General features: G+C 40.8%; 2 protein-coding genes across 5 annotated transcripts in view; one reads left to right on the top strand and one right to left on the bottom strand.

The window, feature by feature from the left end:
* Positions 1-7,054, top strand: part of CARS2 (cysteinyl-tRNA synthetase 2, mitochondrial) — a 45,447-nt gene extending 38,393 nt beyond the window's left edge. For 2 of the 3 annotated variants that reach the window (XM_067293942.1, XM_013954126.2), the window contains exon 14: positions 5,286-7,054. In XM_067293942.1, the coding sequence (XP_067150043.1) occupies positions 5,286-5,360 (75 nt within the window). In that variant the 3' untranslated portion in view covers positions 5,361-7,054. Of the gene's footprint in view, positions 1-3,826; positions 4,016-5,285 lie in introns of those variants that run through there. The other variant, XM_067293952.1, reaches the window with a different exon arrangement.
* A 1,675-nt stretch (positions 7,055-8,729) lies between these two features.
* Positions 8,730-15,931, bottom strand: part of NAXD (NAD(P)HX dehydratase) — a 50,249-nt gene continuing 43,047 nt past the window's right edge. For both annotated transcript variants that reach the window (XM_067293923.1, XM_067293930.1), the window contains exons 11-12: positions 13,052-13,172; positions 8,730-9,143 (exon numbers count right to left, since the gene is read on the bottom strand). In XM_067293923.1, coding sequence (XP_067150024.1) covers positions 8,993-9,143; positions 13,052-13,172 — 272 coding nt within the window. In that variant the 3' untranslated portion in view covers positions 8,730-8,992. The remainder of the gene's footprint in view (positions 9,144-13,051; positions 13,173-15,931) is intronic.

Raw genomic sequence — 15,931 nt, 5'->3', positions numbered from 1 at the left:
CCCTCCAAAAAGCAAAGTCCTCACAAGAAAGTCTCTGCTTTCTTTGATAGACTCATTTCTAATTGCTTCTAATCCATAATTAATTTGCTTGATTCCTGTACGAATCCTCTTTCTACTCTGCTTTCTACTTTTAGTCTATTGCTAATGCCACTGTTATTTCTCCTCTTTCATTGCCCCAACCATGTCTCTCACTCAAGAGAAATCCCTTCATTGGTTTACTGTCTCCTCCTGGTTTCAAGATGCTACATTATCTTCTTTAATGGGTACTGCTTCTTCCAATTCCTCTTGCTTCACTGCCCTTATCACCTTCAGCCTTTGTTGATTCAGTGTTGCTCCTTATGCTCAGAATAATCCTCCACTTTCTGCCAGGCATCTTTCTCTCTCTCTCCAATTCACGCTGTTCATTTTTCCCTTGCTCTTGACTTGAGCTGTGCGTAGTCACTTTGCATCATTTTACCAACAGGAGTATAAAAAGCACAATTACATCAAGGAGTGACAGCATATATCTCATTTAATTGCTGAATGTGAAAGCTGTCATTTCTCAACACATCTATTAAAAGCAAACATGAAATGTGGTCAGATGTCTCATGATTTCACATAAAGGTGGGTGTGCTGATATTAAAATGGGTTAAGGGCCAAAGCATGCTGGTGGTGAGCTACAGCTGTGAAAGCAAAGTAAGACTGTGGGAAGTTAGAAGAACTGCTTCCTTAACATGTTTGTACGTAGCTAAATCCTCAGCTCCACTTATCTGTCAAGAAAATTCCCAAATCCAAACAGAACTCCACTGAAACAAAATCTTGGAGAAAAAGAATCTTTTGATCTGTTTGGTGAAACAGCTGCAGTCCCCTGCCCTCCTGAGGATTTCTTTGCTTTGTTTTGTTTTTGAAAGGATTTACAGCCATTTAATAACCTGCTAGAAATTGGCCTTAGCCAGGATTCAGCCCCTTCAATTTATTTTGGTTTTTATTTAATAGCCTGGAGCTCAACATAATCTGTCTCCTGCTTGTCCCAGGATAGTTTGCTCCTGAAGACCAGGCATATGCATGCATGCACATACGCACGCGCGCACAGACACAGATACACGCACAGTGTAGGTCCAAAGCTGGACTGCTTTCCTTGCTACTGCCACCTAATAAGTGAAAGTATCTAAAGATCTGCTGTGAAGGTTGCCCAGACCTTGATTTTTACAGATCCTGGAAGAGTTCTGCAGACTGAGTGATGCAGCTCTGCATGTCCTGGCACGTATTCCCAGAGCACATGCTTGATGAGACGTGGCTGCACAGAATGTAGGGCTTGCGGAGCGGTTGCTCTCACTGTGCCCTTGCTCAGCAGTTAAGGCATTCAGGGAGGAGGAAACTCGGGTTCTGGTTCCTGCTGTTAGGGCTAATCATTTTAATATCTGCTGTGATTGTTTCTGCAGTTTCTCTTAAGCAGTCCCAAGAGTAGTGCCTCTGGTCACATAGCTGGCACATGCTGCGTTAGTTCATCACAGGGGATGCTACCCCATGTGAGGAGCAGGGGGTGGTATTATCAGCTCTGCTCTTAGAGAATGGCTGGGAAACAGCTCTGTGTAGGAGCAGATGTAGGTGCCGAGTTTCCTAAGAGGGGACCAGCGTTTGACTCTATCCTTTGGCTGGTTCTAGGCAGCTCCCCACTCAGCGTACAGAGGGGTCTTTGGCCTTGCAGAGACCCTAATTTTTCCTGTGTACTATAGCAGAGATCCAACACCCTCTGTTTCAGTACTTAGAGCTCCCATCTAAATGGCTAAATGTGGCAGCACCTAACTCGTGGGCATTTAAATCCTTTATCTCACTCTTGGATTCAAGCAGAACACCAGAGTTGCATTGCTGTAGTGTCGTCATACAAGATGTGACAGCACGTGTTCTTCATAAAGTAATATAAGCAAAATATTTTACATAATTTCTTTGTTAGCACTGCAACAATTAATACTGACAGCCTTAAACCTGCCCTTTCATTGTATGGCCTCAGTTCTGCTATGTTTGTGTCCTATTTCTGAAGCAAGGGCCAGCAACTCTGTTGAAAGGATGTAGCGCTTCTGGAAAGACACTGTTGGAGAAAAAGCCCTGACAGGCACAGCACATGAAGTTCCTCTTTTTGTCACACTCTCAAAATTAAGAACCACAGAGCAAAGCCAAGTTTCCTAAGGCACTGCACCTTTGGATCTCATCCTCAGCCTCCTCTCCTGAGAGTACCTTCAGTTCCTTGCTCTGTGCTAAAGCTTCCCAACCTTCCTCTGGCCTCCTGTGTCCTCCACCTGTTTGTCTGGGCTGGTTGACTGGTCTGGGTTGGCTACTGCCAAAAATGGAGTGGCAACACAGTGGCTAACAGCTGGGTCCTGTTTGCCTAGTAAGCAGTCGAGGAAGTAATTTGAATTGCTCTTTTTCTGCTCAGCCACTGATTTTCATGAAACTTTTATGATCACCATGGTACACATGCTCTGAGGCATCTGTTAACTTAATATCCCTCTATCGAATGTGGCTGAAGTCAGCTAGCACGTTCTACAGTCAATAGACAGGAGGGAGACCAACAGAAGAGACGGATAAATCAAATGAGCCTCATTTCCATAGAAAGCCTGATGGATTTGGGCTGGTGGGAAGGGGTTGGCTACTCCTAAGGTGTAGGTGGCAAACTAGAGAATGCTTCTAACTTAATTCAGTTAAAAATCAGCTTCAAAGAGAGGCCACTTTTTCCTTCAGCTTATAAATTTGTAATTTTTTTTTACACTGGTCTCTCCTTTTCTGCTGTTGAGTGTAGATGCTGATGTATTTGGCTGAAGCTACAGAACTTGCAACAAACTGATTAAACTATCCATCAGTCTTTTCATGTGATTATAACTGTGCATTAAATCCAAGCTTATGTAAGATAATCTGTACTGTTAAGAATCACAGCATCACAGAATGGTCGAGGTTGGAAGGGACCGCTGGAGATCATCTAGTCCAACCCCCCTGCTCAAGCAGGGTCACCTAGAGCACGTTGCACAGGATCGCGTCCAGGCGGCTTTTGAATATCTCCAGAGAAGGAGACTCCACAACCTCTCTGGGCAACCTGTTCCAGTGCTCTGTCACCCTCACAGTGAAAAAGTATTTCCTTATGTTCAGATGGAAGTGTCTGTGTTTCAGTTTGTGCCCGTTGCCTCGCGTCCTGTTGCTGGGCATCACTGAAAAGAGTCTGGCTCCATCCTCTTGACACCCTCCCTTCAGATACTTGTACACATTGACAAGATCTCCTCTCAGCCTTCTCTTCTCCAGGCTAAACAGGCCAAGCTCTCTCAGCCTTTCCTCATAAGAGAGATGCTCCAGTCCCCTAATCATCTTTGTGGCCCTTCGCTGGACTTGCTCCAGTAGTGCCACATCCCTCTTGTACTGGGGAGCCCAGAACTGGACACAGTACTCCAGATGTGGCCTCACCAGGGCTGAGGAGAGGGGGAGAATCACCTCCCTCGACCTGCTGGCAGGCAACACTCTGCCTAATGCACCCCAGGATACCATTGGCCTTCTTGGCCACAAGGGCACATTGCTGCCTCATGGTTAACTTGGTGTCCACCAGCACTCCCAGGTCCTTCTCAGCAGAGCTGCTTTCCAGCAGGTCAGCCCCCAACCTGTACTGGTGCATGGGGTTATTCCTCCCTAGGTGCAGGACCCTGCACTTGCCTTTGCTGAACTTCAAGAGGTTCCTCTCCACCCACCTCTCCAGCCTGTCCAGGTCTCTCTGAATGGCAGCACAGCCTTCTGGTGTATCAGCCACTTCTCCCAGTTTGGTATCGTCGGCAAACTTGCTGAGGGTGCACTCTGTCCCTTCATCCAGGTCATTGATGAAGAAGTTGAACAAGACTGGACCCAGGACTGACCCCTGGGGGACACCGCTAGCTACAGGCCTCCAACTAGACTCTGCGCCGCTGATCACAACCCTCTGAGCTCTGCCATTCAGCCAGTTCTTAATCCACCTCACTGTCCACTCATCTAGCCCACACTTCCTGAGCTTGTCTATGAGGATGTTATGGGAGACAGTGTCAAAAGCCTTGCTGAAGTCAACACAGACAACATCCACTGCTCTCCCCTCATCTACCCAGCCAGTCATTCCATCATAGAAGGCTATCAGATTGGTTAAACATGATTTCCCCTTGGGGAAGCCATGCTGACTACTCCTGATCACCTGCTTGTCCTCCACATGCTTGGAGATGGCTTCCAGGATGAGCTGCTCCATCACCTTTCCAGGGATGCAGGTGAGGCTGACCGGCCTATAGTTCCCTGGGTCCTCCTTCTTGCCCTTTTTGAAGACTGGGGTGACATTGGCTTTCTTCCAGTCTTCAGGCACCTCTCCTGTTCTCCATGACCTTTCAAAGATGATGGAGAGTGGCTTAGCAATGACGTCTGCCAGCTCCCTCAGCACTCATGGGTGCATCCCATCAGGGCCCATGGATTTCTGGGTGTCAAGTTTGCTTAAATGATCTCTAACCCGATCTGCCTTGAAATGGAGTAGTAAGATATTTAAGTATCAAAAGTTTTCACTTTAATGTAAATACAATTCTGCATTCTACTCCAGTCACTTTTGTAAGTCAGAGCTCATTTAACATTTTAGCTTGTTAAACATTTGTTTTAATATTCAGATCAACTTTTTCATTTTCAACAGCTAGATTGTAATAGTCAGAAATGACCAGTTTGACTGTATATGCTTTCAAAACTGTGACAGTAATCCCTTACAGATATTCACAGCAACAAACTACTATCATTCTAAAACTCAGTGTTAGGCAATTTATTCTCATGTACTGGCCTAGGAGAGAGATGTTTTTCCATATACAGTAGAAGATTTAACATGAAAATTCACTGAGTTCTGTGTGAGTTTAACAGATGTTACTCATTTGAGAGAGAATATACACTTGCTGCAGCATGCTGTACTACGGAATTTACCTTTACTCTTGCAGTGAGGTGGGGGTTTGGTTTTTTTTTCTTTCTTAACTAACTAACTGGGGAGAATTCTATGGGTTTGTTTCCAACTTCTGAGTATTAGGAATGAAGGCATTCTCTGAAATGGTATCACTTTTTTTTTGTGTGTGTGCATGTGTGTGCCTAACGAGTAATAACTTTGCTGTATGCGGCTTGCTTAAAAACCCATCTTTCACATATATTTAAAGAAAGACAAAAATGCTCCATACTCATTTAGATCTATCTGGTATGTTGCGGGGCATACTGAACAGGATTTAGCCAGATACAGATACCTGTATAATCTCGACTGCTAGGATTGACCCACTTATTTATTCTTACAGGACAGAACTGCTGTTTCAACCTGGGAAATTGTGGAAGGAGGGCAAGCAGAGGAGAAGAATGGGAAAAAAAGCTGATCCTTCATCACTGGACTTTTTTTGATTGCAATTATTTTCAGAACAGTTGTAAATATTAATAATTTCCAAATAAAATCTTCAGAACAGAATGGCTAACAAAGATGTAATATAATCTGAACAAAAATGACCATGCTATTACTCAGTAAATGTAAGAATTCAGCTGTTACTTCGACTTTCAGTTGGTGTGTATGAGGTGGAGGCTCTGCAAGCATCCAAAATATGCTGCAGTTCAGAAGCAGCAGTGTTGTCTAACACATACCTCAGTATATTCCTGATAGCCCTGATTGATTGCTACATGGTCTGCATTTGCACACTGTTTTGCTGAGCTGACACCGAGAACTAAAAAGCAGAGGCAGAAACTTAGGCCCATCTGTGCAGGTGAGAACACTAGTTTAAACCATTATATTTTCTCAGGCATAGAAGGAGGTAACACTTCTAGCCTTGAAGTATTTCCATGGTGCAGTGTTGCTCATTTGACTCTGTGAAATCTTTAACCATATTAAGATGCTAACCACCTACCTGTAAGACTTAATTTTCAGTTTGCTTTTGCACAAAATACATTGAGATTTCCCTAACACTGGAAGCACGGCAAGTTCAGAATCTGTCGATCAGAATTGGAAAGTAATAATTAGTATGTTTAGCATATTACCTGTTTGGTTATTAATTCCGCTGTAAAGTAAGTAATTGCATATATTTCGTAGCGGTGAATGAAATCAACTGTAACATACTTGTCCAAGACTAGACAAAGGATCAAAGACAAGGAAAGGTCATCAGTTTGGATCAGTGTTAAGCATCAGTATTGAAAATAAAATGGCTGTTATACATCGTATGTTAAAAATCCATACAGGCAAAAGCATACCTTAAGTAAGTCACGCAGAAGAACAACAGAGAATACTTTTTTTGTCCTGTTACCTTTAAAAGATGGATGGTGTGGATGCAGTGAGATGCAGAGAATCCTGCCTTCCATGTTAGAAGAGCTGTATGCTATTGCCTGAGTTTGTGTGGTATGTACTTCCCTATTGGTGCAAATACTTTTGTGAAAAGATGGGGAGAACAAGAACATGGGCTCATATATAAGGAATTTCTTTTGAAAATATAGTTCCCACAAGTAATCAGTTCAGAAGGATAAAAGTTTTCTTTTAGGTGGTTAAGTAGAGAATAAAATCAGTAGTTGTGTTTCTGCTACCTTTGTGGTTACCTATACTTCAATAGAAGGCAGACGAACTCTTCATTAGGAGCACTTAGGTAGATGCTTATTTGATACTGTTCCTATTTTAAATTTGTTATTGGCTGTGTTGCGTACACCAATAGTAAACTGGAATGAATAACAAACATTTTCCTTCCAGAAGTTGCTCAGCTTCTGTGGGAAATATAATTACACCACCAAACACAGTCTGGTGAAATACAATTGCACCAATAACACACCAAACACAGTATGCACCGCAGTTTATTTGCTATATTTTTATTTCCTATGGAAAGAAACTGCTACATTTCCAGAATGTTGTAAAATTAAATTGTAACAATTTGTATACATTGGTGAATAACAAAGTTACAACTTTTGTGTAGATTTAAAACCAACATGGCAGATTGAAATCTGTACTGATCTCAGTTAATTGATTGGCTTTGCCTGCAAATGCAATTTTGAAATAATACCATTGATGTTCCAAATACAAAAATGCTTTTTTTTTTTTTTTTTTAAAGAAAGTCAGTAGCTGTTTTAAAATCAGTTTTAACTTCATGATTTTATTTAGAAGGACTCAGGCTTCTCAAATAGTTTCAATGGGAGAAACAATAGTAGTGTATTTTCCGCAAGGATGTAGACAGTTTACAAAACTGCTTAAATTAAACACTGAAAATCCAGCTCGTATGAGGAGACAGTTGCTCTAATCTAAAAAGTCTGTGAACCCTCACAGATCAAAATGAGCAAATATTTAAAAACCTATTTTAAAAATAGGCAGCTGGTTTTAAAAAAAAAAATGCATTGGGGTGAGGTAGTAGTCACAGTGCATCCAGAAGTATTAATTATAAGGGCAGGAGGGAAATATTCAGAGCAGCCTTTATGATTTCAGGTGTTTTTTGTGGGAAGCTATTGCAAGGTGTGAAAATGCAATCTGACTTGTATGCATGACACCATATTCCAATCTAGAATTAGATCACTGGAAGAGTGGTTGAAATCAATATATAACATCTACTGTAATAACTAGACACTTCATATGCTTGTTCCTGTACTCTAATGAGTATGTACACTTAGAGCTAGACTGCAGGTTTAAATGGTAATATCCACTTCCAGACCTTACTGAAGTTTCTGTAAATGTACTTTGAATGAACGTGCCCCTCTCTCCATATTGGTTCAATCCCTATCACCTTAGACTGAATTTCCAAAAATTTAAGAAATGATATTGTACAAAAATCCCACACAACTTCCTCTTTGCATCCAACAGTCATCAGCTCTGCCAACAAGCCAGACATGGCCATGACACTAGGAGTGCTGTCTCTGTGTTGATAATGATAAGAGCAAAAAGCCTATAAACTCAGTTGCTGAAACTCAGAGCTCAAGCCCCTACCACTGTTTTCCTATTCCTACGTTCAACTTGCAGTATATGACTGCCTATGTACACTAAGACTGTAGAAATAGGTGCAGCTGTCTACCTTTTGTTTGTTCAATTAATGTTTTTTGCTGGTTGACAAATAGCCACATACACACATGTACACTGATGGTCTCAGAGCTCTAGTTCAGCAGGCAATTTGTATTATAACAGCACTTCCCTCTTCCACTATCAGTGAGAGTTTGACCAGTTCAGTTAGGTATCACTGAGTTTCTCACCGTACCTAGTACTTACCTCTCCAAATTATAATTTCACAAAGTTTATCATATTCAGTTCTAGATGACTTGAGAGCAGCTGAAGAAATATAAAGTAAAATTTTCGCAGGTAAGAACAATTATTGTTTAATGTTAATATACCTATAGTATATCCTTATTCTGCAGTGGGGGAATTTTTTCCAAAAAACAAGACAATCCATATTGCAGGAGGGGATGTATTGTCAAAATGAATGCTGCCTCTGGGGCTGGGAATGGACAAAGGCAACTAATTACATTCAAAATCTAAAGCAACTCTCATGCATTCCCTTTCCAAAGAGGCCTTTTTTTTTTAAAGTGAATATATTAGCATGACGAAAAATGAAGTGCAATAGCTAATTCTAGACACAGAGTCTAAGAATGAAATCATGACAACCTTGGTGCGAGCCAAGAAATTCAATTGAGCTGGTGGAAGTTTTACTTTCATCTAAATATCAAGTGCATTTTTTTTTTTTTTTTTTACAGTTCACACTTTAGTTATTGCTCAATAACTATGAAAAAGAACAAAGGAATACTTTCAGTTTAGTTTTATTATATTATAACAGATCTGCAACTACAGCTTATTTCAGCCAAAACATTTTTGTATTCCAAACTCTTAAAAAATATCTACATTAATCATATTTTTCTATTCTTAAAAATAAAAAAAAAAATCTACCTAGCATACCAATGCTGCTACAGCACTTGAAAGGGTGCATTACTTATGTAAATTCTACTGTAAATGTAATTATTCTTGCAGTCATTGTTCTTCCTTTTCTTCCTGTCTGCTGCTTTGGCTTCAGGTTTCAAAAAGTTTGTTAAAAGCTGTTCCAACTTCTGAAACCATGTCAGAGGCAGTCATTGAACGTCCGAATTTTTGAAAGGCTTGGTTGTTACATTGCCTTGTAAGAGAGCAAGCTCCAAATGCAGCCACTAGAAACGGATTTTGACTAAAAGGGAATAAAAAATTAATTATAAACAAAATCTGAACTTTTTTTTCTAAAGCAGAGTCTTGTGTAATTCCTAAGTCTAATAATATAATAGGAGAGCTGCAGGTGAGCTCAGTTCAACTGAAATATGATACGGTGGCATGTAATTCAGCATTGACATCACTTGCATGCACAAAGTTGGCTACTGTACTTCTGATATTCTCCAGTCCCTCTACTTTTGTTGCCATGGCGGACATAATCTTTGGACCCAAATGTGTTTGTCAGCATTGTAGGGAAGGTCTTTTAAGCAAGATTCTTGTATTGCAGAGCATCTTTGGCTGAATTTTTTCTAAAAAATATTTCCCTTCCCACGGCATAGCACATGACAATGAGGAAACAATACCATGGCTGAAGGGTGCAAAAGAAAAATATACTTGTTAAAAATAGGTAAACAGGTGTTCCATGTCTAGTTTTACCTATGTAAATCCTCTTCCTTTCCTTCAGAGGGATACTAAAGTCTCACCTAGCAGTCTTTTAACTCCCTTTCCTTCCCTCTTGTTGAGTAACTTGGTGTAGTTTTATATGGCACAAATGCAGACAATAGGGAATTTTACACTGGCCCTGTGGCTCTGAGGCAGGAGAGGATGGCTGATGTGTAGCTTCAAGCTACCTTTCACCTCATGCAAAAATGAGTCTCTACCACTGTGCTCTGAGGTCCGGCACACATCCTTCTTCCCCACAAAGAGCCTGGGAGCTTCTTTGTGGTGGGCCTGAATCCCTTATGCCCCTGCAGTGGTATAAGAGTGCTTAAAAATGGGGTGGCTCAGGCAACTGTCCGTCTCAGGTGGCCTACAAGAAATATACTTTTCTTTCTCTGTTGCCTTCTGCTTTACCTTCTTATGTCCTGTCACCACAGGCAGCAGAGGGGGCCTGGTCTCAGAGACAGCGCTGGGCTCAAGGACCACCAGGTTGGTCCCTTACATGGTCAACGAGAAGATGCATAAATACCCCAGTGACTGCACTGAGGGTCATTGTATTTCATTAGATCAGCTTCAGAGGGGTGCAGACAACAACAGAAATTAAGGCACCTTCTCCTAATGCTGCCCTACAACATGTTTAAGAGCTGCCAGTGAGCTGCCTCCTCCGAGGCACCTTCTCACAGCCCAGGCTGGGGAGCTGTTTCTGCTGCCCTTACAGCACCAGAGCAGAGTCAAACAACTGCAGAATAAATAAGCAGCCAGCCGTGGGCTTCGGCTGCTGACTGCTTACAGACTGCAAAGAGCTCAGTCCAGGCTGGGTTACAGTTGGCCATAAGTCACTAAAGACCTACTGATCTCTGTGCAAAGTAACAGTTTTGTGAAGCATCACTATATAAAGCACAGGCAAAGCAGAATGTGGGTTTAAGCTTAGGTGTTAGCGGGGCAGCTTTTTTCCCCTGAAAACAGCAACTTCATATGCTCATCAAGGTGCGGGAGTGAACATTTAAGCCATCATAAGAGTCACAATCCTGCATGCCCAAATACCGCTCTGAAACAAGAATTGTGCATAGACTTTTGGGCTCAAGACAGCTTAAGGTTTTGCACCTATTTCTAAGGCTACCAGATAACCAATTTATTACATACCATATTCCATCACCTTAGCATCCTGCCTATTTACTACAGTGAATCCTATGTACTATACCATTAGAACCCTTAAATGCCAAAGCAATCTTAACCTATTTTAAGATCCTCCTCCGTACAAATCCATTTTGAAACAACCCAGCCAGCCACAAGTGTGGGAGGACTAGCCGGACTGCCTACAGTGCAATCGAGCAGCTGAGGCCTTGAGTCACTGAAGTCAAACAGCTTCTCCTTTCCTGGAGCACACAAGATAAGAAAAGCATCGCAGGTTTTTGAGAAAGGTCACCTTACAACACCTCAGGAGGCACAATGTAGTGCTGATGCCAATTAGATTCTCCCACTTTCCTGCACCTACAAAGTAAAGGGAGTTCTGAGGGGACTGTTTGGAAAAGCCACAGGAGCCCAAATCAGGAGAGCAGCACCAAAACGTCTTGGAGAACATGAGCTATGTTCGTTAACTCTCCAAAGAGCTTGTCTGTTGTACTCCATGCAAAAATGAAATTGCAGTTACTCCTTTAGCGGTAGCTGCAACTTCAGACACAGAAACAAGCCTGGTTTCATTTTTCATTCTGGGCATGTCAAACTTCTCAGCATGTTTAAGTCTGGTTCAAATGGTCCCTTATTCCTACTGGGGGATCTAATACCATGCTCTAACAGTAACACAAGCACAGATTAGATAACTCCTATGGATGCATGGATGCATCTGCATGTAGCATCTGAAAGATTACAACACACCTCTTCATTCCTGTAATGGCAGCATGAAATCATACTGTTAAACAAAAAGAACCACCACCAGAAAAAGCAAACAAATTGTGGTAAGCAAAATGCAAACTTAGAATAGAAAAGAAAGAAAATCTAAAAGGAAGTTCAAATGTTCAGGAATACAGAAAAAATTAATTGGAAAGCCTATGAGAGAACTGAATTAAAAGGAGAAAGGGAGCAACTATAGAATATAAAGACATTACATAATTCTTAGTTTATATTCTGGGAACAAGGAGATAATCATTATATTTGGAATTTAACCAACTAGAGAAAGATGAAAACAGGAGCAAGGATCTGGTGATTGCTGCAGACAGCCACACTCAGTGGCAGACCAGCAAGACAAAACTCAGATGCACAAAGAATTGGACAGAAGCTCTGAAAAACAAGAGCCCCAACAAAAACAGTAAATCAGCTATATGCCTTAGCTTCAATACTGTGTTCAGCCCTGGATATCTTCTCTCTAAAACAAATACCCCTGATATTGAAAGGATTCACAAGGAATGAAAAGATACCTAGAAAAAGAGAGAAACTGCCATATGAGCAAATAATGAAAAGAAAGCCTTGGGAAGAAACAAATAATAAAATGGTAATATCAAAACAAATGTTTTCAGCCAAGAAACAAAACACTCCAAATTGACTTCTCATATAATCTATGATCTCATATACTAAAAAAACTAGAGGAACATGCAATCATACCAAGAGCTAACATATTTAAAAGTTGCACAGGAAAATCTTTTTACTTGGTGAACAGCTTCTGGATTGACAGACATAATAAATCATTGACAGCAAGAGTGAAGCAATATTTGCTCTTTTTTTAAACAGAGCAGTTCTCCCTTTAAAAGGAGAACATCTACAGCTCATTATTTACTTGGAACAGAGACTGTTATTCCCTGACTGCTTGTGCCAAGTTCTTTCTGATTTTCTTTAAAGCAGCTCCTTTCACAGAAGGGCTACAAGACTATATGGACCAACTAGTCTGCCAGGGATTGACATAATTTAACAAGAGAGCTGACTGTCAGCTGCAAGTGCAAGGCTGCTTTATATATGAGCAAACTGGAGTGACGCTTGTCCCTTTAAATAGTCACCCTCTTTGAAATCATATTTTATTTACAAGTCTCAGCTTACATGACTTACTGTATTCCTTAGCTACAATGCAAGATAATTCATCAAATTGCAGAAATAAAACTAAATGACAACTTTTTTGTAATATAGAGATATTACTACCAGCGATTGCCACTTATTTAGTCTTCATACTTTCTGCCTAAATTCAATTATTTTGAAAACACACACCCCATACATAAGTGTCCTTGGAACTGAGCCACATTCATATTCTTCTTCTGCTTCAAACTTGGGAGATGTTAGATTACTGAAAAATTCGTCTTCTTAAAACTGGAACTATTACACTTAGTCCTCTAGAACACACATTTTAAGAAGAACATGTTTACCTTAGTCCTAATTACTCCCATTTCATTTGGAAATTTCTATAGCAGATGTCATAGGAGAACACAGACTGACAAGAATTAAGAAGTTATTTATTAATATTCATACCCATTTGTTTTTTCTGCTCCAGCAAGAAATGCCCAGTGTGCTAAGACTCCAAGAGAACCTGAAAGGAGGTCCCCCTGTCCACCAGATCTCCGGCTGCTTCCTTCGTGACTGCATACAAGTACTACGAACAAACAAACCAAAAACAGTCATGTTCATTTTTCCTGTTTACGACACCACCGTAGCTGCGAGGGTTAATGTCTGAAGAAACCCACAGAAAGCAGCACATGCTGAAAAATACTGTTTTTGAAAAACAAAAATGCATTAGCGTTTTAAAAATACTTTTCCAATCACTTTTCAATCCTTTATGAGTAACTTCTCACAACGTATACACGTTACTTTTTCCACTTTACTCAGACTGCACAGAAGACTCGATCACTAATCAATTTGGTGATTCATGTTTACACATACTCTTGATACTGCCATTGTAAGCATCAGCCTCAAACTAGACCAGATACCTCTACCAAGCCATTGTACAAACACAGCTCTCCAGAGTCTCTGACCTTCAGAGTTTACAAATGTAAGGTGAGGTGTTTGTATTGCAAAGAACAAATGCAGAAGAATAGAACTAAAAAACCCCAAACCTGCCATGCGCATCAGAAAGAAACTTTACTGAAAGCAGTCTTTTCCTCAGGCTTTGTAAAAGTAATATGTAAAGAGAGAGATTTTTTTTTTGCGTATCAACAATGTCATGAGCATGCATGTGTGTTTCTGTCAGCAATATTACCATGGATAGGCTAGACCTGAGCATCAGATGTTGCATTTCTACTCTGAACATACAAAGGTTCTTGGTCGAACTGACCCCTTTGTGGAACTTAAGCTATGAAGGACATGGAAATGGTTTCACTAAATTTAACTCCCTTGTCCTTCACTCTCAACAAGCCCAAGGAGGAGTCATAGGGTTACATAAAGCATACAAAAAGAAAACAGCATCAATTCCGCTACCCTTCTCCAAACTCTCTTGTGAGTATGTATCTATCCTTAGCTTTCCTTCTTGCTGGCTTTGAAGAAAAGCCTGAGGAATGTATTTTTCTCTCCTAGCAGAAAGGAAGATCTGGTAGTGTAAATGGTGGCCAAGTAGTGAACCTTAGCACCTCAGCTGCTAGGGTCTCCAATCCAGGAGTACACAAACAATCCTTTCAAATAGGAGAGCAGTATCTTGTGACAACAGCTCCTACTTCAATTTTTTGAAGTTGCTTAGATGGGGTTTCTCCAAGATGTATGAATAGTGCAGCCCAGGTGTTACAGAGGGAATATTATTCTTATTTTTTATTCAAAAGGAACCATGACTTTTAGATAGTGGAGAAATCTGTATGAAAAATGGAGGACATGCAGGTAAATCTTCTTAAAAAGCAAGATGTAAAATACTACTTATCACAATCAAACCATTTGCAGCTCATTTGCATAGTTCATTTCTGCTTTTTGTTACTGAGTGCAGCAAAGAATTGTACTTCACTTCTGTCTCCTACCAATTCTTCCAGCAGTAATTGCTGGGCTCATCAGGCCAGGCAGTTGTGCATTTTTGCTGCTACTGAGAGGGCAAAGATTCATTAGTCACTATGAACATAGCAGACACCACTGCAGTGCTCCCAGCAGTTAATTTTCCCAATCACTCTTCTCCCCTCCCCACCCCCAATCCCAAATTAAAATTCTAGATGTGTTTCTCAGTGAATAGTAGTTAATGTCAAATTTCACAAGTGCAATGCTTTTCTGAGTTAGCTATTTGAAAAAGGTATGTCTTTTTTTTTTTCTTTTTTTTAAATACAGTACATTGGAGAAATTACCTCTAATTCTGCTACTTTGAAGATGGTATCTCACAGGATTTTCACTTTGAGGTCTTGAACTCCTGGCAGGAGGCAGGATGGAAATCCTCTGTTCAAAAGCTTTGAGGCCTTCTGACTGACAGCTGAGCACAAGCCCCTGCTTATTAGCTGTATGTCACCATCTGCCTCTATTCTGTAGCCCCACAACCTTCCAGTCAGTTTTGAACTGTATAGGATAGCAAGAGCTCCTCAAACTAGGCCAATTATAAAACCCTGCTACAAAAACGTGGTCTTTTGTCTGTGTGCGTGTGTTTTGTTTTTTTTTAATAAGTCTCAAATATGTGCAGACTACCTCACAAGCAGCAACAAAAGTAGACCTTTGTACCGTGCACAGAGATGCTGGAAAACAAATCCATGCAATAGCTTCAAAGAAGCAGAATTACAGGAAACTCACTTGAATGAGGGGGAAAGGTATAATGCTTGGAGAATTCTGCACAGAGGCTCAGTTCCTCAAAGAACATCTCAAAATAAAAGGATGATGAACATTACAACAGGCAGTGTGAAAAGCAGTGAAAAACTTCTCTGAACAATAGCCACTGTTAAGATCTTTTAAAATAGAAGAAGGAATTCCATACAACCACCAAGACAAACTGGCACGCTGCCAAATCCACAAACGACAAAGACTTCATGATGCTTTTCCCATCGTTTTCCCAGAAGAATAAAACCAAACTGCTGTCTTCCCCCCGCACACCAACCTGGCATCCCCTACTGAATGCCTGTGACCTGCTGGCTGAATCAAGCAGTTCTTTAGAGACCAGGCAGCTGACCTCCTTCTATGCTGCGCTAAGCAGCGACAACCCGTGGCAACTTTTCAAGACCGTTATTAGATGGACATGACTGAATAGTCGATGATGGTGCCAAAAAGACAGATAGTTCTTTTCCCTAGGAAGAAGGCGAATGATGTATTTACATGAGGATGAAGTATTTCTCAGTCCATTGCTCAGTGAGGTAATACCACATTAAACTAGTGGTGAATGCTTAAATCAAAAGGCCTCGAAAATTTGACTCTTCAAATTCTAGAAGAGTTGAGGAGATTGAGGCGACTGAATCTTGAACATCA

The sequence above is a fragment of the Apteryx mantelli genome, chromosome 1 (assembly GCF_036417845.1).
Source record: "Apteryx mantelli isolate bAptMan1 chromosome 1, bAptMan1.hap1, whole genome shotgun sequence".
Classification (NCBI taxonomy): domain Eukaryota; kingdom Metazoa; phylum Chordata; class Aves; order Apterygiformes; family Apterygidae; genus Apteryx; species Apteryx mantelli.
The sequence above is the reverse complement of the archived record's forward strand: the minus strand, read 5'-3'. Positions and strand labels throughout refer to the sequence as shown.